This window comes from Nicotiana tabacum, chromosome 22 (assembly GCF_000715075.1).
Source record: "Nicotiana tabacum cultivar K326 chromosome 22, ASM71507v2, whole genome shotgun sequence".
Classification (NCBI taxonomy): Eukaryota; Viridiplantae; Streptophyta; class Magnoliopsida; order Solanales; family Solanaceae; genus Nicotiana; species Nicotiana tabacum.
Window position 1 is genome coordinate 11,481,201 of NC_134101.1, and position 24,956 is coordinate 11,506,156.

The 24,956-nt window shown below is 39.5% G+C and overlaps 1 protein-coding gene and 3 non-coding genes across 5 annotated transcripts; 3 read left to right on the forward strand and 1 right to left on the reverse strand.

The window, feature by feature from the left end:
* Positions 1-2,218: 2,218 nt before the first annotated feature.
* Positions 2,219-2,288, forward strand: LOC142176903 (small nucleolar RNA Z267). The gene has a single exon (XR_012705707.1). It is a non-coding gene; the product is annotated as a small nucleolar RNA Z267 (small nucleolar RNA).
* Positions 2,289-2,503: 215 nt separating this feature from the next.
* On the forward strand, positions 2,504-2,588 carry LOC142176906 (small nucleolar RNA R44/J54/Z268 family). Its single transcript, XR_012705710.1, has one exon. It is a non-coding gene; the product is annotated as a small nucleolar RNA R44/J54/Z268 family (small nucleolar RNA).
* A 1,769-nt stretch (positions 2,589-4,357) lies between these two features.
* On the reverse strand, positions 4,358-6,781 carry LOC142176372 (thioredoxin-like 1-2, chloroplastic). Of its 2 annotated transcripts, none has more exons than XM_075243766.1 (4): positions 6,149-6,781; positions 5,856-6,029; positions 5,510-5,674; positions 4,358-5,068 (listed from the first exon to the last, which is right to left on the reverse strand). In XM_075243766.1, exons 1-4 carry the CDS (start codon positions 6,344-6,346, stop codon positions 4,838-4,840), a joined length of 768 nt encoding a protein of 255 aa, XP_075099867.1. In that variant the 5' UTR covers positions 6,347-6,781; the 3' UTR covers positions 4,358-4,837. The 2 variants fall into 2 exon arrangements, with proteins under 2 accessions (XP_075099867.1, XP_075099868.1); XM_075243767.1 differs by having other exon boundaries at positions 6,145-6,333.
* Positions 6,782-7,930: 1,149 nt separating this feature from the next.
* TRNAI-AAU (transfer RNA isoleucine (anticodon AAU)) lies at positions 7,931-8,004 on the forward strand. The gene has a single exon. It is a non-coding gene; the product is annotated as a tRNA-Ile (tRNA).
* The last annotated feature ends 16,952 nt before the right edge of the window (positions 8,005-24,956 follow it).

The following is a 24,956-nucleotide window of genomic DNA, read 5'->3' on the forward strand; positions in this document are numbered from 1 at the left end:
TGCACATCGACCCAAGTAATAGCTGGATATTCGATCAGGTTGTGTTTCAGCCACTGTGAAGCCGTCGAACTTCGTTCGTTCAAACCTTGAGTGAAAGCCTGAATGGCCCAATCGTCTATGACCGGTAGCAGATCCATTCGTTCCATTTGAAAAGGAGATACGAACTCCCTCAGTATCTCGTTGTCCTTTTGTCTTACTTTGAAAAGGTCTGATTTCCTTGTTGCGACTTTTATGATGCTGACGTGTGCTTTTACAAAAGAATCTGCTAACATGGCGAACGAGTCGATAAAGTTTGGTGGTAGGTTGTAATACCAAATCAGTGCTCCCTTTGAGAGCGTCTCTCCGAATTTTTTTAACAACACATATTCGATTTCATCGTCTTCTAAATCATTGCTCTTGATGGCATACGTATAAGAAGTGACATGCTCGTTGGGGTCGGTCGTTCCGTTATATTTGGAAATTTTGGGCATACAGAATTTTTTGGGGATTGGTTTTGGAGCTGCGCTCGAGGGAAAAGGTTTTTGCACGATCTTTTTGGAATCCAACCCTTTCATCATTGGTGGAGCTCCCGGAATCTGATCGATCATGGAGTTATATGTTTCTACTTTTTTATCGTTGGCTTCGACTCGCTTTGTAAGCTCCTCGAGTAATTTAGCAATTTCGGGAGTAGTCCCCGATTCTTGCTCATTTGACCTCACTATGGCTGGCTCCGTTCTGTAGGCGATTTTTAGAGGTGGATTGGGCTCAGGTCTGCTCTGTAGGTGGGTTTGGCTCTGCAACTGAACTATTGCTGCATGTTGAACTTGCAACTTTTCGAAAATCATACGCAAACTGACGTCGTTTTCCTCGACGTTAAGAGTATCTCGAGCTGCAGACCGAACGCCACCATGAATGCTATTTTTGGGTTCAAAATGTAGGTTCGCCTCAATGACCACATGTGAATTAATATCTATCGACAATTCGATTAGAGTTCCAACGGCGTTGACATGTGGTCTTTGGGTACTGGGTGTCAAGTTATTGTTCTCATCTTGAAGCCGACTTCGTTGTCGATAGGTGAGGCCATTTGATTGATAGTTAGTCGCTGCTAATCCGAAATCCAAGATATTCTCGGAAACAAGCGCAAAACACAACAATGTGTTTTTGCAGATTCGTATCAAATAACCACTATTATTTCCTGGTTATTTGGGTTAGCCATTATGTGGGATTGGGATGTTGATTTTTCCTTCACTTTGGGCTTTTATTTGACCCAAGAGCATTTTTCTCCTCTTTCTCTCTTTTCATGTTCATATATCCATCATATCAACAAAAACAAGATGAACAATTTCAATAATTTTCCATTTTCTCTATTGTTTTCTCAAGCTTGCGAACGAAATAAGAAGATTTTTTTAATTGAGAAAGTTTTTCTAAATATAGTTTTAGTTTAATAAATTATTTACACTTTTATATATTACCAATCTAAACTTACATCATTGTGTCAATTTTAAATAACTAAATTATTTACAAATGTGTGAAAACTCAAGCTTAAAAATATATATAACTTTTTGAAAAAGAATAGCGGGGTTTATTAATCATAGGAGCAACTCATACAAAGAGTGTAAAATCATTCAAAACTAGAAAGGAAAAAAGAGATGAAGAACTTAGAGCACGTTTGGCCGTGAACTTTTTTTCACTTTTTTCGAATTTTTTTTTTTTTTTTTTTTTTTGAAATCAGTGTTAATTTTCAATTTTTACTTGAAAATTAAGATGAATTTTGTAATGTTTCAAAAATTAAAAAAATTCTAAAAAGCTGTTTTTTAAAATTTTTTTCACTCAGATCACCCATAAAAATTCAAAAACAACCCAAAAATATATTCATGTCCAAACACAATTCTAATTTTCAAATATCATTTTCACTTGAATTTTGTTTTTTACTTTATTTTCGAAATTTTACGGTTCTTATGTCCAAACGCTCACTTAATAATACAGTATAACTTCAGGGGTATCATAGCAAATATATTCCCCCTCTTTGCTATGAATAAACCCGAAGTTTGTGTTACACCTATTTAAACCCATACGGCAGACTCAAAAACCCTAGCCATCAAAGTTCTAAAACTCTAAGCTCGCCGCTTCGGGTATCAATTTCTCTTGTTCATCTCTGTCTTTTTCTTTTTCTTTTGTCCCTTGAGTTTTTGCTTATGTTTTTTTTCTTGCATTCAATTGTGAGCTGAACAATGATCTGCCTCTGCCTATGATGGCATTAAATATACTTTGAGTATTTTTACTATGAATCAAATTTTAATCTGAGGCTTGAGGCTTTATCAGTTTCTCTTTTGGTATTTTCATATTTGTTTGAGCCTTTTCACCTTATTTCATGAAATCAGATAACTAATGGTGTTGATTAGTTGAATTTGCGTTAATTAATTGAGGCATATGATGAAAGTTGGTTTCTTGTTAGACATCTGTAGACAACCCCTTTTCAAAAATGTCCTTTTTTTGGTTTTACATTTTTTTTTTTGCATTAGTCCTTGCAATGATGATAAAACAGACAGGGACATCAGCACTCCTTACAGGGGATGATGATTTGTCGATGGGAATCTCTCTGATGCTTGAGACTAATATTTTTCATTACAGTGTAGGCTAGCAATACAGTTGTACCTGTTTTGTGTTTGTATTCCTTTTATTGTTCGTATCTGATGTGTAATTATGTTTCCTTAACCTAAAAGTAGTGATTAATTAATTGCTAGAATAAAGTGTCTTATAAGTCTGCTTTAAAAGTTGTATTTTTTGGTTAAATAAGTGTTTCCTAGAAATAAATTTGTGATCTTTAGATTTAAGGAATCACTAGTACTGCATTTGTTGCACACAGAGTGATAGCTGAATGATTGTTATTATAAATCACCTCCGCAGGGGAGGCCTTAAATATTTTGAATTTGCTAGTTTGCTTTTATGTTGCTCCTTTGGCTTTGTTTATTTTGTAATTGTCTTTGTGGTTCATATTATCTTAAACAGGAATGATTATGTTTATAATTGTCACCTATTAACTTGCATACTAATTTTTTCTTGTTTGTTTACCTTGAAATTACTTTTGAGGGGTCGTGGCATTCTTCGTTTGCATGCATATATGACAGAAGCACAATAACTCATCCATTGTTTTGTTGATCATGTAAGTGTTATTCTTCATCTTGTCTAAATGTGCTGGGGATGTTTGCATTATGCACGTATTATTTTGATGTATAAAGATGATGATACTTAATTGTCACTACCTCTGACTCTGAGGCATATTTTTTTTCGGCTTTCATTTTGATCTTTTACTCTATTGTGGTTGGTATTCTCAGTGTTATTGTTTCTTGCACCTATTTGTCTTTTGGTTGAAGCCTGATGATTGCCAATTAAGAACGGAGATTTGAATGATGCTATCTGTTGAAGCCTTCTCATTTGTTGGGCTCCAGTGGCATCGCATGTGATCATCTTTCTTATGAATGATGAAGGCTTTTTTGAGGTCTCATACTTGTTGCACTACAAGAAATATCAGATACAGAGCTTTGCATAAGAGATTTTATTGGCTTTTTATATATAAAACTTTATGATGACATCATGTTTTGCTAGTTATTCTTGATGCATTCTTTTAGTAGTATGTTTTGGAACGGACCTAAAATCTTTCTTATTTTTGGTCCGTTCCAAAACATTTTTGGTAGTTATTCTTGATGCATTCTTTTAATACTCAGTAATTTTCTGGATTTTGAGCTGATTTGAGCAGGCTAAGATAGGCAATGATGTAAATTTTACTTGGTTTAAGGTAGGTTGATGATGGTATGGGAGTTTATTTTTACATGTACCTTTTCTCTTTAATGTCCATTTTTCTTTGTTGTCCGAGGTGGTATTAAACCATGCCCAAGTAAGCCTAAAATTTGTGAATACAGTTCTACATGTTTTCCCTTTAAAGCCTCTCAGATTTTCTATACATTCTTTCGTTTCCTATAATGTAGTAGTTTGGTATGTAAATTGAGCAACCGTATCCGGTTTGGGTACGTATATCTTTATATGCAACAACTATTCCCCCATTCCAATTTATGTGAACCTGTTTGACTGAGCATGTTTTTTAAGAAAAAAATTGGTCCTAAATAAGTCATAAAGGGGTCCAGATTATTTGTGTGGTTATAAAAGCTTTCATAATTGTAAGTTTAAGCTAAATTGTTTTCAAATTTAGAAATGGGTCATTCTTTTTGGAACGGATAATAGGTTCACATAAACTGGAACGGAGTGATTAAGTTTTAAACTGTTCTCTTCTTTTTTGGTCTCTAAATTTTCATCTGGTCTCTAATTATAATCTTTCGAGATTGTCGTTACAAATATCAAAACAAAAACATATTGCCAAGCCTCTTGTCCCTCCAAATCTAAGTTAGGCCCTCACATAAAATAATCCTTTTAATTCTCATTCCATGTCCTCTACCTAGCTTTCGTTGTTGGACAAGATTAATCTATGCATGATCTTCAGTTAACGTTTCTTTTTTCTCGTCCTCCCAACCCTCCAAGCGACTTTTTACCTTAGTCACAAAAGTAAATCATTTTGCATTTGTTCGAGCAATATCCCCCAGGTAATAATCCAAGGTAACTGTGTACTAGAAATTAATCATTCTACTATTATTCTTACGGAACCAATCAAAAGGAATATTTTCGTCTCGGACTCCTAATCCAAATTAAACATACGATACCCCAAATGGCAGAGAGATGAAAATCCCATTGCTAATATATATACATGCTCAAAGCAGAAGTGCTTCGTTCAACCAGAATTGCTGAAATTCTTTGCAGTTGGTTTTCACTCCATAAAATTAAGAAATCTTTTTTCCAAATCTCTTATCTAAGCCATCACAAAATCCGTACCTTCTTTTAGCTCCAAAGTGCTATAGTACATATCTACTACTCCTGTAAAGGCTGATTCTTGGAATATATCTTTCCTTGTACAATCCTTTCTTGATAATTCTCCAATTGAAGCTAAGGCTAAAAGCTCAGATTCATCTAAACCTCTTGCTGGACCAAGACTACACTGATCTTTCCCATATCTTGCTAATGCATCTTTGAATTTCTTTATCTGCAAAGTACAAATTTTACCATGACAAACTACAATATTTACTATTTTAGTTATGTGATAAATTAAATAATTCAGTAAACTAATCTATAGAGAAAGTAAAATATCAATGACCAACTTGAGGGTTGGGCAGTAATAGGACATACAAAGGATCTGAGTTCAGAATGAATGTCATATTATTACTACAACAAACAACAACAAAAAAACCAATGAAATCTCACAAGTAGGGCATGGGGAGAGTAGAACGTACACAGACGTTACCCCTTAACTTATAACGGTAGAGAGATTGTTTTTATCGAAAGACCCTTGGCCGAATGTGATATTATTATATATTTAAATTTTAAATATTTTTACATATGTATACATAGTTGGAAACTTGGAATCGAAGGTAATAGGTCTAACTGAACCCACAAAAAATTACTGTTGTAACTTTGAAATACTTACTGTTGCATTGGTACAGCTGAAGCTACAAACTTTGCCTTGTGCACCCCTATAGAATCTGAAGAAGGGTAAGACAGGTATATTAAGAGCATTGCACATGGTTTTCAGTTCTTCGTAGTTTACTTTGAGGAATATGGCATTGGGGTTTGATTCAGCTAACTGAGAGATCTGCAAACATCAATTAGTACCAGTTATAACTTCTAAGTTCTTTTTATTTAATTAGTAAATAATGTTTAAATGGATCCGTCTAGTGATGATTCATATAGTTAACCCTAACTTGCTTAGGATTACGATGTAGTTGTTGGTTTTTTTTTTTTTTTTTTTTTTTTTGCATTGCTATATATCTTACCTTAGGATGTAAAGTCTTGCAACCTCTACAGCTAGGAGAGAAGAAGTCAATTATGACCAATCTATTACCAGCTTTTAATAATGAATCAACAAGTTGTTGTGCTGAATTGATCTCTACCATGTTGGGTTTAAGGGTCTTCTCCCACCATCTCTGAGCAGCGATTGATACTTGTGCCTAAAATCATTAGAATAAATACTTATAAATGATTTGATCTCGAAAAATTTAAAACAAGAATGAAAACATGAAAACACCAAGTATAAACACAGAAGCAAATGTATCAGAGATTTACATACAGAAAGTCGTTCAACATTCCAATGGTTAGTACCAATATGATCTGATGCATAATCCAAGGGTTTGCCTAGAAATTCTCTGGATGCTAAATCTTTAAGTTGCAGAGTGCCAATCGAAGGGCAATGACGACGAGACTCTTTGGCTGTGGCGTTGAAACAGGGACCAGAAACAGAAAAACCAGTACTCAAAGAACAAGCCATTGTCACTAAAATATTCTTAGGTGTTTGTCAAGGTTGTAGCATCTAAAAAATAATTCCCAGCCAATTAAAGACCAATTTTTCACCAGAAAATAAAAGATTTAGGAGCATGCAAATTGCTCTTTTCTCCCGTAAATATATAGAACAAGAATCCAAGTAAGAAACAATCACGTTTACAACAGAAAAAGGCAAAATTTTGAGCTATAAATATGCTCTTTTTGACCAGTACTGTATATCTTAGTGGCTAGGAGAGAAGGAAGGTCAAAGAAAATTGTGGCTCTCTTCCTTTTAAAGCTTCCAACGAGACAGAAGGTGAGGAATTAATATAAAATAAAGTTAAAAGGGTTTAAGTTTTACGCACAGATAGTGTAAATCTTTTTCTCTATTTGGTGGCGTAAGTGATATTTAAGCTGTTAACTTTATCTATTAAAATTTTATCCTTTGTAGGTCAACACAAAGCTCCTATAATTCTGGTTTTGAATGCAAAGTGGGGTAAGTATTTGATCCAATATGGGATTTGGGGGGGGGGGGGAGGGGGGAGGGGGGTAATGATATTGTGCTTATTTATATTTTATAGGACTGTGCTTGCGTGTAATTGAGTTGGCATTTTTGTTCTTGTCAATTTTTGGATAATTGAATATTGAATGAGATGCAAAGAATCCGATTATCAGTTTAGGCATTTTTGGCAGTTTAGCCACTGTAGTTTCACCGCGTAGCTGACTCTGTCTCTCCCACTTTTGGTATATATATTTGGATAATATCTTACGAACTCTTTACCTTTTCCATTGAAGCAAAAAATGCCCACATTCTACTGCCCCGATACACCGATTGTTCTGTTAAATTGGATTTAAATTATATATAGTAAATGAGCTTTTTACATCATCAGTTTTTTTTAACATATTGTAGTAAATTAGTTTTACCGTCGCTGTCAAGTTTGGAGGTATATCTTATTTTCTAAATATTACATGCATATGAGCAAGGCCAGGGTGCGAACCCCTTTCGCGGAAAATTATAGTATATATACAACAACAACAATCATCAAGTATAATTCCACTAGCAGGGTCCGGGGAGAATACAATTGCCTTCGTCTGCATGTGGATACTGAATCCCCCCCTATAGAATTCGTATGTATATATTTTGATTGAGTGGTGGTAATGAGTCAATAGATGTTCTAATTCAGTAATTCTCTATCTAAGTGGTTTAATTACAAGTACACATAGACCTAGAGCCCGTTTGGATTGACTTAAAAAAAATGGTGTTTCAACAGAAATAACTTTTAAACCAAAAAGCAGTAAGTTAGGGTTGCCTAACTTATTGCTTTTGGCTTGTTTTAAGCAGTTTTTAACTTATGTTAAGCATTTTTTGACTTTGACAAACACTCAAAAAAGCTAAAAAGAACTTAAAAGTCAATCCAAACACCCTCTTAATGTCCGGTACGTTAATATATGCACATATATCCCAAAATTCCAGTAGTTAGTGCTTTCCTAAGGCGAAAATTTAGATAAAAAAATCATGTTCCTGCCCGTATTTGTTTTCTTTTATGTTAGTTTTATGTCTTATAAGATTCGCGACGATTAAAAAGCAATTGGCCCATTAGCTCAGTTGGTTAGAGCGTCGTGCTAATAACGCGAAGGTCGCAGGTTCGAGACCTGCATGGGCCATTATCAACTTTTTATTTTTGTGTAGCAATTTTACTTGTATGCTTTCTTGGGGGCTATCTTCTCTGCTTCTCTTGTTGGGAGTTAAGATCTGGGCTTCTCTCTCACCTGGAAGGTAATCAATTTTCTCCTAAACTATAAATCTAAATGACCAAAATTTGAGAGGTGATTTTGAAATAACTATCAAGTGATGAAAGTCAAATCTGTTCTTTCTGGTAAAAAAATATTTTCCTTTAAAAGAGGGCACTTTTAAAAATTCAAAGTAATCAATCACCGGAAACATTGGCAACAATTCAAGGTATTAAATTGTGAGATTTTGTTGAAGAAAATATTTTATTTGTCGTACTAAACCCCTGGTTTTGCCACTTGTAAGAGTAGGAAATATTCACTGTTCCTGTTTTGGTATTCATTAAAGAGGACAGAGGTGCCTAAGATTTACAATCCACCTACCAAACTATTGCCAAATTCTTTAAAGTTTGGAGCGTACAATGTAGACATGGACACCTACATCAGAAATAGCTCTTGCTTTGGCTTTGTTCTTAAAGACTTGAACAGAGAAAGGGTGGAGTAGAGAGTGGGAACTTTGAGAGCATACATCAGCATGGCCCCTGGATTTAGATGTTATTGTCTTATGAATCTCGCAGCAATGATAGAATTGTTATCGTATGACCTATAGGTTAATAACGGGTTTGAATAATGGAAGCAACCACTAATACTTACATTATGGTGGACTGTCTACATCACACCCCTTAGGGTGCGATCCTTTTCCGAACCATGCATGAATACATGATGCTTTGTACACCGGTATATTTTTTCGTCTTATCCTACTTAATTTTTTTCTACAAGTCTATTCTTATCATGTTCCTTTCCTTTGATCCTAACAATGTTAGCTTACCTGCATACTTTAGCTGTTTCTATCATCCTTGTTAGCTAGCTAGCTAGACTCTCTTTTAAGCAACAGAATGATTGAGTTAGGGCTTTCATGACAGAAATCGAATCAAACCTTTTTTGCCATAATAAACACTTGGTGCACCATATAACACGTACTTTCCCATGGTTATCAAATAGCTGATGAATTAACCTCGTAAGTGATCAATAACGGTACAAAACCAATCATATCTATAAGGGCTAAAATCTTGACAAAGTCACGCTACTAATTAAAAAAATTGGAGTTAAATACGGACTACGCAGCTAATCTAGTCGCTAGATCGCTCGTATCTAACATAATTTTTTGATAATATATCACAAAATAAGATTAGCGACGAATTTTGTTATTTAGCTACATAATTTGTCCGTCACTAATTCTTAATTTTTTTAGTAGTGACTAATACAATAAAACTAACAGTTAGGAGGTCAGTTCTTTTATTTTTGTTTATTTCGGAAATGAAAGATTTCATGAGAAATAAAGCAAATATAACTAAGTTTTGTATGATCACCACTCCCGGCATATCTCCTCCTAGTTCCTAACATGGAAAAACTTTGGAAAACTTGTCTACAACATGCTTAATTGAGGGAGTATATTGCAATTTGTATAGGGTAAAATATACTATGCTGAGTAGCGGCATAAGAGAGTGACACGTGGAGCCGAAGGAAGATGATAGCTAAAACCGAAGACAACCGTTCCATTTATCACCGGAAGGAATGACGTTCATAAAGACGCAATAGATGCCTGTCACCCGGTAGCATTTAATGGAGAATATTCCACAGCATTTAGTACACTGCCTATTACAAAGGATTTGTCATTTATGCTCACTGTTACACATTTTTCATGTCACGACCCAAAATCACATATGTCGTGATGGTGCCTATCTCAATACTAGGCAAGCCGACGAACTCAATAAAACACAATATCTTTTAAGTTTGAAAACATAATATTTGAATTCAATAGAAGAACCTCACAATTACAGATATAAATTACTCCCAAAACCCGGTATCACTGAGTACATGAGCATCTAAATGATAACAAAGTCTGACTGATATCAACACTGTCTGAAAATATACAACAACAACATCTGTCTGAAAATATAGAACAATATAATAACTGAAAGGAAGAGAGTCAAGGTCAGCGGACGCTAAGCAGCTACCTTGATAGTCTCCACTGATAACACTCTGAGATCTAACAGTCGCCGTGTCCGGAAGCACCTGGATCTGCACACGAGGTTTAGAGTGTAGTATGAGTACAACCAACTCAATAAGTAACAAGACTAACCTTTGGGCTGAAAGTAGTGACGAGCTCAGCAGGTACAATCCAGTATAGAAATAACAGTACAGAAATATAGGCATGCTTTCAAGTTCAACAGTTAAACTCAGTACTGTATATGGCCAATCCAGCCCAGGGAAGATCCATCCATATATATATATATATATATATATATATATATATATATATATATATATATATATATATATATATATATATATATATATATATATACACACACACACACATACACATCAACTGCCAGTCAGTGACTCAGTGCCGTATAAGGCTAATCCAGCCCAGGGGTAAATTTATCTCCAAATTAAAATGATTCGGAAAAGATCCATGTCAAGAGAAATTCATCACAAATATAAATAAGTAAGGCAAGTCCATACCCTGGGAATTCCATCCCGAATATATATAAATAAATAAGGCAAGTCCATGCCATGGGAAATCCATCCCAAATATAAATAAATAAATAAGGCAAGTCCATGACCTCGGAAGTCCATCCCGAATATAAATCATCTACGCTCACTGTGGGGGATGTAGACTCCGAAGGGGCTTCTTCAGCCCAAGCGTGATATAAAGCCGATGTGGCCTGCTGCAGGTGGGTAACCCCGATCCATATAATAATAAAGTCTATAAGGCCTGCTGCAGGCGGGCAGCCCCGATCCCATCAATATTCTCACAATGGATGAACATGACTGAGTATGAAATGTATATTTTTAAACAATTAAATTCAACAGCAACACGACCTTATGGGTCCCAAAATATCGGCACGTGGCCTAAACATGATCTTTAATACGAGTCTCAGCTCAATTTCCCTAACACGTGGAGAGTATTCAGATAATAACATGATTCTTAAATTTTATAACTCCACAGAATTTATTTAAGTCCCAATTTCTATGGTGCACGCTCACACACTCGTCATCCAGCATGTGCGTCACCTCCAACAATTGATATAATACAAAATTTGGGGATTCATACCCTCAGAACCAAGTTTAGAAATATTACTTACCTCAAAATGTGTAATTCTTTACTCCGCTATACCCTTGCCTCGTGAATCGGCCTGCGAACGCCTCGAATCTAGTCACAATTAATTCGATTCAGTCAATACAAATTATTGAAATTAATTCCATATGTAAATATTAATTTTCCAACAAAATTCGAAATTTAACTCAAAAATCGCTCGTGGGGCCCACGTATCGGAACCCGATAAAAGTTATAAAATATGAACGCTCATTCAACCTCGAGTCCAACCATATAAATTTTACCAAATTCCGACATCAACTCGACCCTCAAATCTTTAAATTAAACCAACAGGGTTTTCACAATTTTCCAACTTAATTCACCAATTAAATGTTAAAAACAACCATAGATTCTCGTAATTTGACCAAAATTGAGTTAAGAACACTTACCCCGTTATTTTTCTTGAAAATCTCCCGAAAATTACCTCTTTTCGAGCTCCAAATCAGTAAAAATAGAAAATCCCATTTTCAGAACTTAAACTCTCTGCCTAGTCATTTCTTCTATGCGACCGCAGACCAAGTCCCGCTATCGCGAAGCAAAAAATTTCTCAGTGCCCATATTAAGCTTACGCGATCGCAGATAATGCCACAGGGTCGCGAAGCACAACTTCTCAGACCCACGCGATCACGGAGCACAAACTCACGGGACCCCCCCTGTTACTTCACTTCCTATACGCGAACGCGACATGCCTCACGCGTTCGCGATGCATGAACTACTCCAGTTACGCGATCGCGGTACTCCCCACTCGATTGCATTGAACAAAAACTCAGCAGCCCACAATTAAACCTACGCGATCGCGGATATCTCCACGCGATCACATAGCACAAAACCTCTACTGTCCAGCTAATCCTATGCGATCGCGGACAAGTTCATGCGATCGCGTATAAGTAAACCATGTACAAATATCAGAAAATTTCCAGCAACACTCCAAGTCTAAAAATTGATCTGTTAACCATCCGAAACTCATTCGAGGCCCCCCGTACCTCAAACAAATATACCAACAAGTCCTAAAATATCATACGAACTTAGTCGAAATCTCAAATCATATCAAACAACGCTAAAATCATGAATCATACCCCAATTCAAGCTTAATGAAACTAAGAACTTTCAACTTTTATATTCGATACCGAAACCTATCAAATCAAGTCCGATTGACCTCCAATTTTGCACATAAGTCATAAATGATATAACGGACCTATGAAAATATTCAGAACTGGATTCCGACCCCGATATCAAAAAGTCAACTCCCCGGTCAAATTTTCAAGCTTAATTTTCTATTTTAGCCATTTCAAGCCTAATTTAACTACGGACTTCCAAATAACTTTCCGTACACGCTCCTAAGTCCAACATAACCATACAGAGCTATTGAAATTATTAAAATTCTATTCTGGAGTCATTTACACATAATTCAACATCCGATCAACCTTTTCAGCTTAAGTTTTAAATTTTGGAACAAAGTGTTCCAATTCATTCCAGAACCTCACCGGACCCGAACCAATTACCCCGACAAGTCACACAACCACTGTAAAGCATAAATTGAGCAGTAAATAGGAGAACATGGCTGTAATACTCAAAATGATCGGCCGGGTCGTTACACTTCAATGGCCCTCATAATTGACATTATAGAAGGGTATGATCATATGACCTTATTTCCTAGGAGCAACTATAAATAGTGAGATCAATTATCATTGTAAATGACATAAATTTTCTGGCAAACTTATACTATAATCAATTCAAAGATTTATCTTCTTACTCTTTGATTTCATTGCTGTTGTGCCCGGAAGCTCTGCTCCCGGAATTACTATTTCTATTGTTCTGTCTTCATTTCAAGGCTAAGTATTTCATATTACTTCAATTATTTTATTATTTCAGGATCGAATTAATTCACTTGTCTAGAAACCACGTGTAAATTCAAATATACCATTTTACGGGTAAACAGTTTGGCGCCCACCGTGGGGCCTAGACAGCCTTGTAATTAAGTTGATCCTTGCCTCTTTTACTAACGTGTTTTGATTATTTATCTTAGCAAAAAATTGCAAGAAATGGCAAATAATGGTGTTAACAACACACAAAATCTTGAGGCTCCAGAAGACTAGCCTCATCACGAGGATTCATTCAGTGACACCCTTAATGAGGGGAACGACGCTACGCCAGTCAACGACTAGCGGTACCCGCGATATGTTCGAGAGGCGACTCCCGATGACGCTGAAGAGGAGCATATTGTTGGTGCGGTAAGGGTCCTGCAAGTACAACAAATGATCATTCTAGGCCATCTCACACGATATAATAAGGTTATGACGGAGTTGAAGCAGGCGTTAGCGGGGGCTTCCAATAATGCGAATGGACGAGGTCCAGTTCCTCCCGATGCTCCCGCAAATCAAACAACGTAGAGGGTCGACAACAATACCCTGAGGGGCGAGGTTGAATCCAATGGGGCTGGGGGGAGAGGTTCCGGCCCCAACAACGAGAATGATCCCTTCAAGAGCGAACTATTTTGGTTTATGAGGAAAGTAAACGCCCGCATAGATCAAATCACAAGTGCACCACCGGTGTTGAAAGGGTCGGACTCAAAGAAGTATACTCAGTTACCATACAAACCAAGCGCGACACCAGAATTAATCCCGAAGCGATTTAAAATGCCCGACGTGCCGAAGTATGATGAAACTTCAGACCCTCAGGATCATATTACCATCTATACAACGACGGTGAAGGGGAATAATTTAGTCCCCCACAAAATTGAGTCTGTTTTGCTGAAGAAATTTGGAGAGACTCTCATGAGGAGAGCCTTAACGTGGTATTCGCTGTTATCCGAGCATTCCATAGATTTCTTTGAAATGCTCGCAGACTCTTTTATTAAGGCCCATGTAGGAGCCAGAAAGGGGCAGGCCCGGAAGGCTGATATATTCAGAATTGCATAAAGGGAGTCCAAGTTGCTGCGAGAATTCGTCACCTAGTTCCATAAGGAGAGGATGTTGCTCCCGGCTGTTCTGGATGAATGGGCGGCTGAAGCATTCACCAAGGGTCTGAATCCGAGAAGTTCAGACGCTTCCCAGAAATTGAAGGAAAGCTTGCTTGAGTTTCAAGCGACGACTTGAGCGGATGTCCACAACCGGTACGAGTCTAAAATAAGGATTGAAGATGATCAGATTGGCTTCCCATCGGCAAAGGGATGGGAGAAGAATAAAAAAAAATTAAATATGATTACGACATAGATAGAAAATCTTTGAGGGGCCGATTTTTGACCTACGAACGGGCCGAAGGACGCGGCAGAGTTTTTCGGTCTGCAGATAGGTTCGTTACCGACAAAAGAACTGATCGCGGTCGGACCAACAGATCATTGCAGGACAAAGAAGCGTCAGGTACACGGGATCCTTCCTTCCCCAGGCTTTCAGAATATAATTTCAACGTTAGTGTAGTAGAGTTGGTATCAGATATGAGGAACATTAAATAAGCATGGTTCCTGAAGCCGATGAGATTCGATCACAGCCAGATGGATCCCAATTTGTGATGCGAGTATCACGGGACGAATGGCCACCGGCCTGGGGACTGTCGACTTCTGCGCGAAAAGGTGGCAACACTACTGAAAAATGGTCATCTCAGAGAATTCTTAAGTGACTGAGCCAACAACAACTATGGTAGCAACCGGGATAATGCATAACCCTCGAAAACAGGAGAAGATCCCCCCCGCCAGACGATCAACATGATTTTCGGGCAGAACAAAATCAACGGGGTCACCTTCTCGACAACAAAATAGATGAATGTATCAATAACCCATAGCAAGAGACTCCGGGAAGTCGCTGAAGACGACATCACTTTCACGGAGGATGATGCAGACGGACTATTGCTACCGCACAACGACGCGCTAGTAATTTCTTTAAATGTACTGGATTTTAAAATCAAACGTGTTCTGGTGGATCCAGGAAGTTCAGCCAATATCATACAATGGAGGGTATTTGAGCAAGCCAAACTCACCAGAAGTATCATTCTGGCCACAAAACTCCTGACCGGATTCAACCTCGCAAGTATGATAACCCGAGGAGAGATCCTGCTGCCCACGAACACCAAACGGGTGATGAAGACGAATCTTTTCGAAGTTCTGGACGGTGATATGGGTTATAACATTATTCTGGGAAGACCATGGTTGCACGAGATGAGAGTCGTACCATCAACATTTCATGAGTTTCTGAAATTCTCAACACCCGAAGGAATCAAAGAGTTAAGAGGTGACCAACTGGCGGCAAGGGAGATGAATGCGATTTCGGTTTATAGTAGCAAAGGGAAGGAGCAAGCGGCATAATAATTACAAAACCAACACCTGCGCCCGAATCGACTGAAGTTAGCCAGGGGGAAGAAGTGCCGAAATCTTATCAGGTGCAGAGATATTTCCAGGTACCAGAAGATACGGATGCAACAAAATCCACAACGGAAGAGCTCGAGCAAGTTTCATTGTTTAAAAAGTTCTTAGAAAGGAAATTCCACTTGGGGACATGACTGCACCCCGAGCTCAGGTCTGACTTTATTGAATTTCTTAAATATAATGCCGATTGTTTTGTGTGGTCGCATGCAGATATGACATGTATCCCAATAGAAGTGGCCGTACACAAGATAAGTTTGGATCCCAACATCCCTCCGGTAAGATTAAAAAAAACACCCTATTGCATAGGCCAGGAATAAATTTGTCAAAGAAGAGGTGAATCGCCTACTTGATATCAGTTCGATCCGAGAGGTAAAGTATCTGGACTGGCTAGCTAATGTTGTAGTAGTTCTTAAGAAGAACAATAAATTTTGGATGTGTGTAGATTATAAGGACTTGAATAGGGCGTGCCCAAAATACTTGTTCCCACTGCCATACATCGATCAAATGATTGATGCAACGGCCGGACACGAGTTAATGAGTTTCTCTGGGCTAAAGAACGCCGGGTACAACCAAATTAAGATGAACCCGAAAGATCAGGAAAAGACTTTGTTCATAAGAAATTTCGGCACATATTGTTAATATGATGCCCTTCGGGCTAAAAAACGCCGGAGCCACTTATCAACGGCTCGTAAACAAGATATTTGAAAAATAAATATGAAAAACCATGAAAGTTTATATAGACGATATGCTTTGTTAAGTCTTTGAACGCATGTGATCATATTAAGCATTTGCGAGAAACTTTTGACATCCTAATGAAGCATAAAATGAAGCTTAACCCCGAGAAGTGCGTGTTCGGGGTCAGCTCCGGCAAGTTCTTAGGCTTTCTGGTATCACAAAGGGGGATTGAGGTAAACCCCGATAATATCAAAGCCATCGAAGACATCCTGGACCAGCTATCAAACGTGAAAGAAGTTCAAAGGCTAACAAGGAGATTGTCCGCTTTGAGAAGGTTTATTTCCCCGTCATCTGCTCAAAAAGAAAACCAACTTCGAATGGACCCTGAAATGCCAGTAGGCTTTAAGAGATTTGAAAAGGTACTTGTCAAGCCCTCCGTTACTATCAAAACCGAAGGAACGTGAAACAGTGTTAGTTTACCTAGCAGTCTCGGAGGTAGCGGTAAGCACCATTTTAGTCCTTGAGGATGAATGTACGCAATCTCCCATTTATTACGTTAGTAGAATTTTAACGGGAGAAGAAACTCGCTACCCGCATTTGGAGAAGCTGGCCTTAGCTCTCGTAGTTAACGCTTGGAAGCTGAGGCCTTACTTCCAATGTCACCCGATAGCTATGGTAACCACCTTTCCCCTGCGAAACATTCTTCACAAACCCGAACTCTCGGGTAAATTGGTCAAATAGGCCGTCGAAATAAGTGAATTCGACATAGAATATAAACTGAGGACTGCGATTAAGTCACAAGTTTTGGCCGACTTTGTGGCCGATTTTAGTCTGGGATTGCTGCCTCTAGCGACCAAAGAAGTATTAATGGTGTCAGAATCGACAGGCCATCAGAACGGTCCCTTTAACTAACAATGAATCAAAGTATGAAGTTTTGATTGCAGGACTCGAACTGGGTCGGGGACTAGATTCCGAGGTCATAGAAATCAAATGCGACTCCCAGATGGTGGTAAATAAGGTCTACGAGATCTTCAAAACCAAAGAGGAGCGCATGCAACAATACGTAGTGAATCCGGCCCAGCCTCTGCTGGCTCAATTTCGGGAGTGGTCGATTACTCATATCCCGAGGGAAGAAAATGCAAAAGCAAATGCACTAGCTAACCTCGGTTCATTAGCAAAAATGAACGGTAGTACAACTCATGCACTCGGTCCTGGACGCGGATAGCTACTATGAGGTAAACACGAATAATTTGGTCTGGGACTAGAGGAATGAGATCATCGATTATCTCGAGCACGAGAAGTTGCCCGAAGATTCAAAGGCGTCCCAGGCACTGCGTGCCAAAGCATCACGATATAGCTTCAAATGAGGCCAACTGTACAGGTAATCTTTCCAAGGCCTGTTGGCCCGATGCTTGGGAGCGTCCGAAGCTAATTATGTTATGCGAGAAGTCCACGAAGGGATATGTGAAAACCATTCGGGCGCATATTCCTTAGTGCTAAAACTGGTAAGGGCAGGATATTATTGTCCCTGAATGGAGCAAGACGCTAAAGCTTTCGTGCAAAAATACGATAAGTGCCAATGATACGCGCCACTGGTACATCAACCAGCAGAACCATTCCATTAAGTTCTATCTCCGTGGCTGTTCATGAAGTGGGAATGGATATCGTCGGACCACTGCCGCCGACCCCTCGTAAGGTAAGGTTTCTTTTAATTTTAACTGACTATTTTCCTAAGTGGGTCGAAGTAGGTCCTTATCAGAAGATCGGCAAACGTGAAGTGGTGGACTTCTTGTAGGAGAACATTATTTGCAAATTTGGAATACCAAAAGAGATAGCCTGCGATAACGGACCACAATTTATAGGCGCAAAGATTTCAAAGTTCCTTGAAGATTTGAAAATCAAGAGAATCATGTCTTCACCCTATCATGCGAGCACAAATGGACAAGAAAAATCAATGAACAAAGTGATTATACAAAATCTCAAGAAAAGATTGGAAGCGGCTAAAGGTAAATAGCCTAAGGAACTGCCTGGAGTGCTATGTGCGTACCGAACAACGGTCAAATCGAGCACAGGAGAAACTCCTTTTTCCCTTGTGTACGGAGCAGAAGCCTTAATCCCAGTGGAAGTAGGAGAGCCCACCTTGAGATATTTTCAAGCAAGCAAAGAGATGAACAACGAAGCGATATTGGTCAACTTGGAGCTACTCAATGAGTGCAGGGACTTGGCACATATAAGAATGACAACCTAGAAGCAGAGAATGGAAAGATATTATAATCGAAGATCCAACCTCCGTTATTTTAAAGTGGGAGACTTGGTTCTAAGGAAAGTAACTCAAAACACCCAGAAACTCAACGCAGGGAATCTAGGTCCAACCTGGGAAGGCCCCTACCGAGTTTCAGCTGTCACCGGGAAAGGCTCATACGTGTTGGAAAATCAGTATGGAGAAAAGTAGCCAAGCATCTGGAATGTGGCACACCTCAAGAGATATTATTGCTAACAAACATCACCTGTACTGAAAGTATGTGCTGCACTCTTTTTTCCTTCGTCTAGTGTTTGTCCCAATTGGATTTTTCTGGCAAAGTTTTTAATGAGGCAACAACGGAAAGCATACTACGGACCTTTGATAGCAAGACACACAAGCGAAGAACCACTCTGGGACGGTTAGATAATCTTTAGCTTGATAGCAAAATTCCCACCGGGAAAGTGAGTTTTCTATCAAGCAAAGGTTACCCTACCGTTCACAAGTTCAAACCACTAGAGGATTATTAGATAGTCTTTTGCTCGATAGCATAAATTCCTAAGGGGAAGCGAAGTTTGTTACCGAGCTGAAGATTGTCTAGCAATTCATTAGTGGGGTCCTCGAAGGTGCAAAACTTCCAATGTTCCCATTCGCATTCGAACACTAGGGGAGGGGGAATGATATGAGGATACAGAAATAATGACCGCCACGTCGATCGGAGCACGAAAACCAGGAACATAGGTATATCATCGGGATAGGGGACTGCACGGCTAGCCCCGTAGAAACAAGTTGTATGAGTTAGCCATTAGAAATGGCAATTTCTTTTTAACATAACGAACGCTTATGTACTTTCTGAAAAAGGAAGGAATAAAGTAAAGTCCTTTTATTTTACATCTTGTTTCTTGTCTAATCGATGAATTGATTTTATCATTTGAAAGTTAAACAAGTACTTCAAATGCTAGTGCCGTAATGAACAGGAGACGTCCTCTTCAAGAGCACCGTAAACATAAGAGGGCCCTCTCTTATAAAAACCTTCGCGATAAAGGGTTGATTTCGGAAGAACTTGTGCTCGAAATACAAATGCTTTCGAGGGAAAAAATACATCCAAGGCCTTACATAATAAGACACAAATAGTAAAATTTGCGCAAAACACTTAAGTAAAAAAGAATGCAAAGATTAAAACTTGCATAAATATTTAAATGAAAGAAAGAATCATGCAATACTTGAGCAAAATATGTCTTTATTCACAATAAATGTGCGAAAGCGGCACAAATACAAAAGTTGGAAAAAGAAAGGAAAAGATAAACTGCTGCATCTCCGAAACTAGGAGGAAGAGAAGTGTCTGCGCCCCCAGGGGAAGTGGGTAGATCCACCAATGGCTTAACATCTTGGCCCTCATAAGTTTGGCCTTCAACATCTTCGCCTTCCGGTTCCTCTTCAGTTCCCGAAATTTTGGAATCGGAAGCATCAGGCTCTGCCGGGAGACCCCTTTTAGCAGCTGACTCAAGGTCACGGGCCTTAGTGATTTTGGCATCAAAGTCAATGATACCCGCTTTAGCCTCTTCTAAGGTTTTTCTCCTCATGCTGAACATAAAATAAGTTTTCTCAACAACGAGTGAAGCCGCTCGACGCTTAAGTTCTTCTTTGAGTTGGGTAACCTTAACAGATAGGTTTTCTCGGGCGGATCTAACGGATTTGAGGCTAACATCGAGGTCACAGATGGTTGAGCTAAAAATCCTATTATGCTCAATAGTCTTCTTATTCTTCTCCTCCAACTAGGCATGTTTCACCCCCGCAACAGCAAGCTCTTCAGTTTTGGAGTTCAAGGCTGCCTCTAAGTTGGTCAATCTTTCAGCGGAGGCAGCCTCGCGATCAGTTGCAGCAAGAACGACGCTATGGACTTCAGCCCACTTGGCCTTGGCTTCATCAAATTGAATCCTCAACAGGCCAATCTATTGGCTAAGGGTTTCCACTTCTTGCTTGCTTTGCTGCAAATGAGTCTCCAATGCAACAACCTCGCCAGCTTTGGTTTCCAATTCCAAGAGGCGAGCAACAGTTTGCTCTCGCTCGGCCAAAATTTGATCCCGTGTGGAGGTAAGTTCTTATTTTTCTCTAATCATCCTCTGGAGTCCCTCGAAGCAGGAAAATTTTCCTACGAAACAAGAAAGGCAAACTCAGAATACTTTTCACTCAAAGATAGAAGAAATGAGAAAAGAAGAGAAGAATGTACCGCTGTAGCGTTGTGTAACGACCCAACCGATTATTTTGAGCTCTACCATGTCGTTTGGTGATTTGAGGCTTTGAGTAGTTTCACTTCATGTATTATGACTTGTACGCATAGTCGAAATTGAATTTTGGAAAGTTCGGAGTTGATTGGATGGAAAATTCTAAATTCAAAAGCTTTAAGTTGGAAGAGTTGACTAAGGTTGGACTTTTGAGTAAACGACCTTGGAATCAAGATTTGAAGGTTCTAATAGGTTTGTATGATGATTTCGGACTTGGGCGTATGTTCGGATTGAGTATCGGGTGGTCCGGGAGCATTTCAGCGTCCATTATGGAAGGTTGGCATTTTGGAAGTTTAATAATTTCTTAAGTTTGATTTGAAGTGAATTTTGGTGTTATCGATGTCCGTTTGGAGTTATGAGCCTTGGAATAGGTTTGTATCATGATTTGTGGCTTGCACACAAAATTTGGCGTCATTCCGGGATGTTGAAGCATAATTCGGACACGTTCGACGAAGTTGAAATATTTGATGTTGTTTGGCGTGATTCGAGGCTTCGACTAAGTCCGTATTGTGTTTTGGTTATATTGGTATATTTGGATGGGATCCCGGTGGCATCGGGTTTGAAACAAAATGAAATTCGGAATTGAGTACATGTTGTTGCTGTTGAAGTCTAGTGTCATCACACCTACGGAAGGAGTGGCCGCAGGTGCGTAGGGGCCATTGCAAGTGCGATTTTGGTGGAAAGGACCTGATAGCGTAGGTGCGAGGAAAATTCCGCACATGCGAAGTCGCAGATGTGGAGAAGTGATCGCAGTAGAGGAAGGAGCTAGGCAAGATTGAAGTCGCAGAAGCAGAAGGGCTCCGCATGCGCGAGTGTGCATGAGCGAAGGGTAGATCACAGAAGCGGTCGCACAGGAGCGGATTTTGGTCCGCAGAAGCGGATTTTCCTGGGCTTAGGGAGAACCGTACCTGCGATGAATTTGTCCGCAGGTGTGGCTAGTGGTCTGCTGGTGCAAAAGTCGCTGGGCAGTGGTGCTTTTAAATCGAGACTTAGCTCTCATTTCTCTCATTTTTCTCTTGGGTGGCCGAATTTGGGGAGCTATTTTGAGGGGGGGGGTTTCATCATGAAATACAAGGTAAGTAATTTTTCACTTGTTGAAAGCTAAATATATGGTTTATATGTGGATTTAAGGATGAAAAATTATGAAAATTATGGAATTTTGGTAGGAAATCTAGAATTTGGTATTTTTGGATTTTGACAATGAAATTGGATATGGAATTGGGAATAAATCATATATTTGAGTTCGTAATGTTATGGGTAAAGTTTATCTTCAAAATATTTTGGAATTCGGGCACGTGGGCCTGGGGTTGAATTTTAGTGATCTTCCAATTTTGGTTGGATAATTTTTCTAATGGCTAAATTATGAACTTGTGAGTGTATTGATTAATTTATATAACATTTGGCTAGTTTCGGATTGATTGGAACCAAGTTGAGGCTTTAGAGCGGATTTGTGGACCGGGAGTGAGCTTGAGAATGAGGTAAATCTCTTGCCTATTCTTGTAAGGGGGGAACTCATCCCCTTAGGTGTACCTTTGTTGTGTATTACTTGTGTGGAAAACTACGTACGCACAAGGTGACGAGAGTCCGTGCGTAGCTATATTCCATGATATATTCGGGTTGTCTTAGATCCACATCATGCTTTAATTGTACTGTTGTATTTATTATGCATATTAATTGTCTTGAATAGAGCTGAGACTAGAGTTTTTAAAGTTTGAAATTTCAATTTCAATTTCTTATTTTGGGAAGAATTGAGGAATACATAATAACTCTGAGAAATCCATGTCCTCTCGCATCGCAAGTATTTTCGCGAGCGAGGTAAACTTCTCTACTCTCATGGGAGCGGGCCGTTCCGTGCCGTTCGACCCTCGACAGTGCACACAGTATTTTGGATCAGGCTGTACGACCTCGACATAAATCGTGCTTGATAATACTCGGAGCCCGAATACACTTGATAATATTTTTATGACTTGAGAGGTTATAATTTATTTAATGGGCTGAAATTGTTGAAGTTAGCATGTGTCAGTTGGAGACCTTTAAATTGACTATCAGTTAAAGAATCATTTATTCATTGCTGGTTATTGTGTTATTTTTTTTATTATTCATGTATTCCATGCCTATGTAGAATTTCTGTATTTATATTATTGTCCCATAGTAAGTGTCAATGTCAACCTCTCATCACTAGTTCTTCAAGGTTAGACTGGATACTTACTGGGTACATGTTGTTTATGTACTCACGCTACACTTCTGCATTAATCGTGCAGGATCCGAGGCAGGTGCACCTGGCGTTCATTCAGGAGCGCACCCCGGTCATCCTAAGGCATAGTGGTCAGCTGCTCTCTGAGTATGTTCTGCAGCTCCAGCAATCTCTCATTTGTATTTACTTTCTGTCTATCCTATTTCAGACAATAGCATAGGTGTTCTGTATATTCTACTAGTTGCTCAAACACTTGTGACACCGGATCTTGGGAATATGCCAGTAGACAATTTATGTTTTTTTTGGTATTTATTTCCCATATCTTGCTCTTCCATTGGTTCACACTTTACTTTACTATAATTTTCTTTTGAAATTATTAAAAAGAATAAATACATGGCTAGTTTACCGTTGGCTTGCCTAGCGGCGACGTTAGGCGCCATCACGTCCTATAATGAGTTTTGGGCCGTGACACGTTGTGCATGGCATTGTTCAACAAGCACTCTCCTGAGAGTCCCGAGAGAGCCTATATCTTTTCCCAATCTTTTTCTGAAGCCAAAAGCTTCAGATAGTTAGCAAGTTTCACCGGCCGGGATATCTTGCATCCGGTGGAGACCAAGAGAGTAACGCTCCTCCTCCTTTGCAGGTCTTCTGAGAAGGAGCATAATTTCCCCCCAAATTCCTATAAACTGGGGACTGGGGGAGAGGAACACCCTCTTCTCTGACAGATGCGACCGATGGAGATGATGTAGCAGTTGCTGGTGGAAGAGTTAGTGAAGATGGAGATGCAGCTGATGGTGTTAAAGGGTGAGAAGCATCTGCGATAAACACAGTGCTGGTTGCTGGTTGCTCATCAACCGAAGACGGCAGGGACCCGGTACTCAGCCCCACAATACCGGGTGCAGCGACTGAGATCTAGAAGCAGGACTTGGCATTTTCCACCATTTCATAGTCCTCCAGAGCACCGAAATTTCGTCCTCAGTTGGTGTAACTAACTAAACAGATTGAGCGGTCTGTTGAGTTGAGGAAGGTCGTCGTCTTCTATGTAGAGAAGCTCCATCCTTGCTAGCTTCTCCATCATCGTCAATCATCACGGTATCTGTGGCCGGCCCGGGTGGAGGGCTCGTCACCACGACTTCCGGAGATGACTCGGGGGCAACATTCTTCGCCCTCTTATTCTTTACCCCGGGCGCGGAGGAACGCCTTCTTTTTGGTTGCTTGTTCTCCTGCCGGGGACTTAGAGAAGAAACACTTGCACCAGAAGCAGGCCCGGTGACGCTTGTTTGTGAAAAATATTTCTGCATCAGCCTCGCCGCATCAGCAGGATCAACCAAAATGTCCCCCTCGGGGACGACAACTGAGCCCTGGGGTAGACCTATAGTCAACAGGAGAGCAGAATCAGATAACTTTCTCATAAGATGAGGTAAGGTCATGATGAGTTAAACATACCATGATGTTTGGCCTTCCATCCATATTTCAGGGACAACTCTTTCCACGAGCGGGTTTCCGGTGTAGTAACGTCCAAAATTTTCTGAACCCATTGGTCCAAACCCTCAACCCTAGGGGGAACCCACCGAGTCGCTGAGGCAAGTAAAGGAAGAAAAGTTCATAATGACGAGAAAAGGATCTTTAACAAGAGTAAAAGCAAATAGTACACTTACGAGTGCAATTCCACAATTCCGGGAAGGAAGGTGCCAAGGTCGGAATGATGTCATTGGTGGCAACGGAAACAAATCGTTCCATCCATCCACATTCGTTATCATCATCCATGATGGATAGCAGTGCATGGTGGCCTCGTTTGCTAAAGTTGATCATCCCTCCATGGAAGATCTTAAGGGAATAAAGGTTCATCACATAAGCGAAAGATAGCTCCTGCCCCATTTTCTAGCACAGGAGCCGGAGGCAAGCAATCGTCTTCCACACGGAGGGACTCACTTGTGCCAAACACACTTGGTAGCGGAGGCAAAACTAGTCAATAA

Coding starts and splice junctions, on each gene's coding strand:
- LOC142176372 (XM_075243766.1), bottom strand. CDS start 6,346: ATGGCTTGTTCTTTGAGTACTGGTTTTTCTGTTTCTGGTCCCTGTTTC. Junction 5,675..5,855: donor GCAAGACTTTACATCCTAAG/GTAAGATATATA, acceptor TGATGTTTGCAG/ATCTCTCAGTTAGCTGAATC. Junction 5,069..5,509: donor TCAGCTGTACCAATGCAACA/GTAAGTATTTCA, acceptor TGTACTTTGCAG/ATAAAGAAATTCAAAGATGC.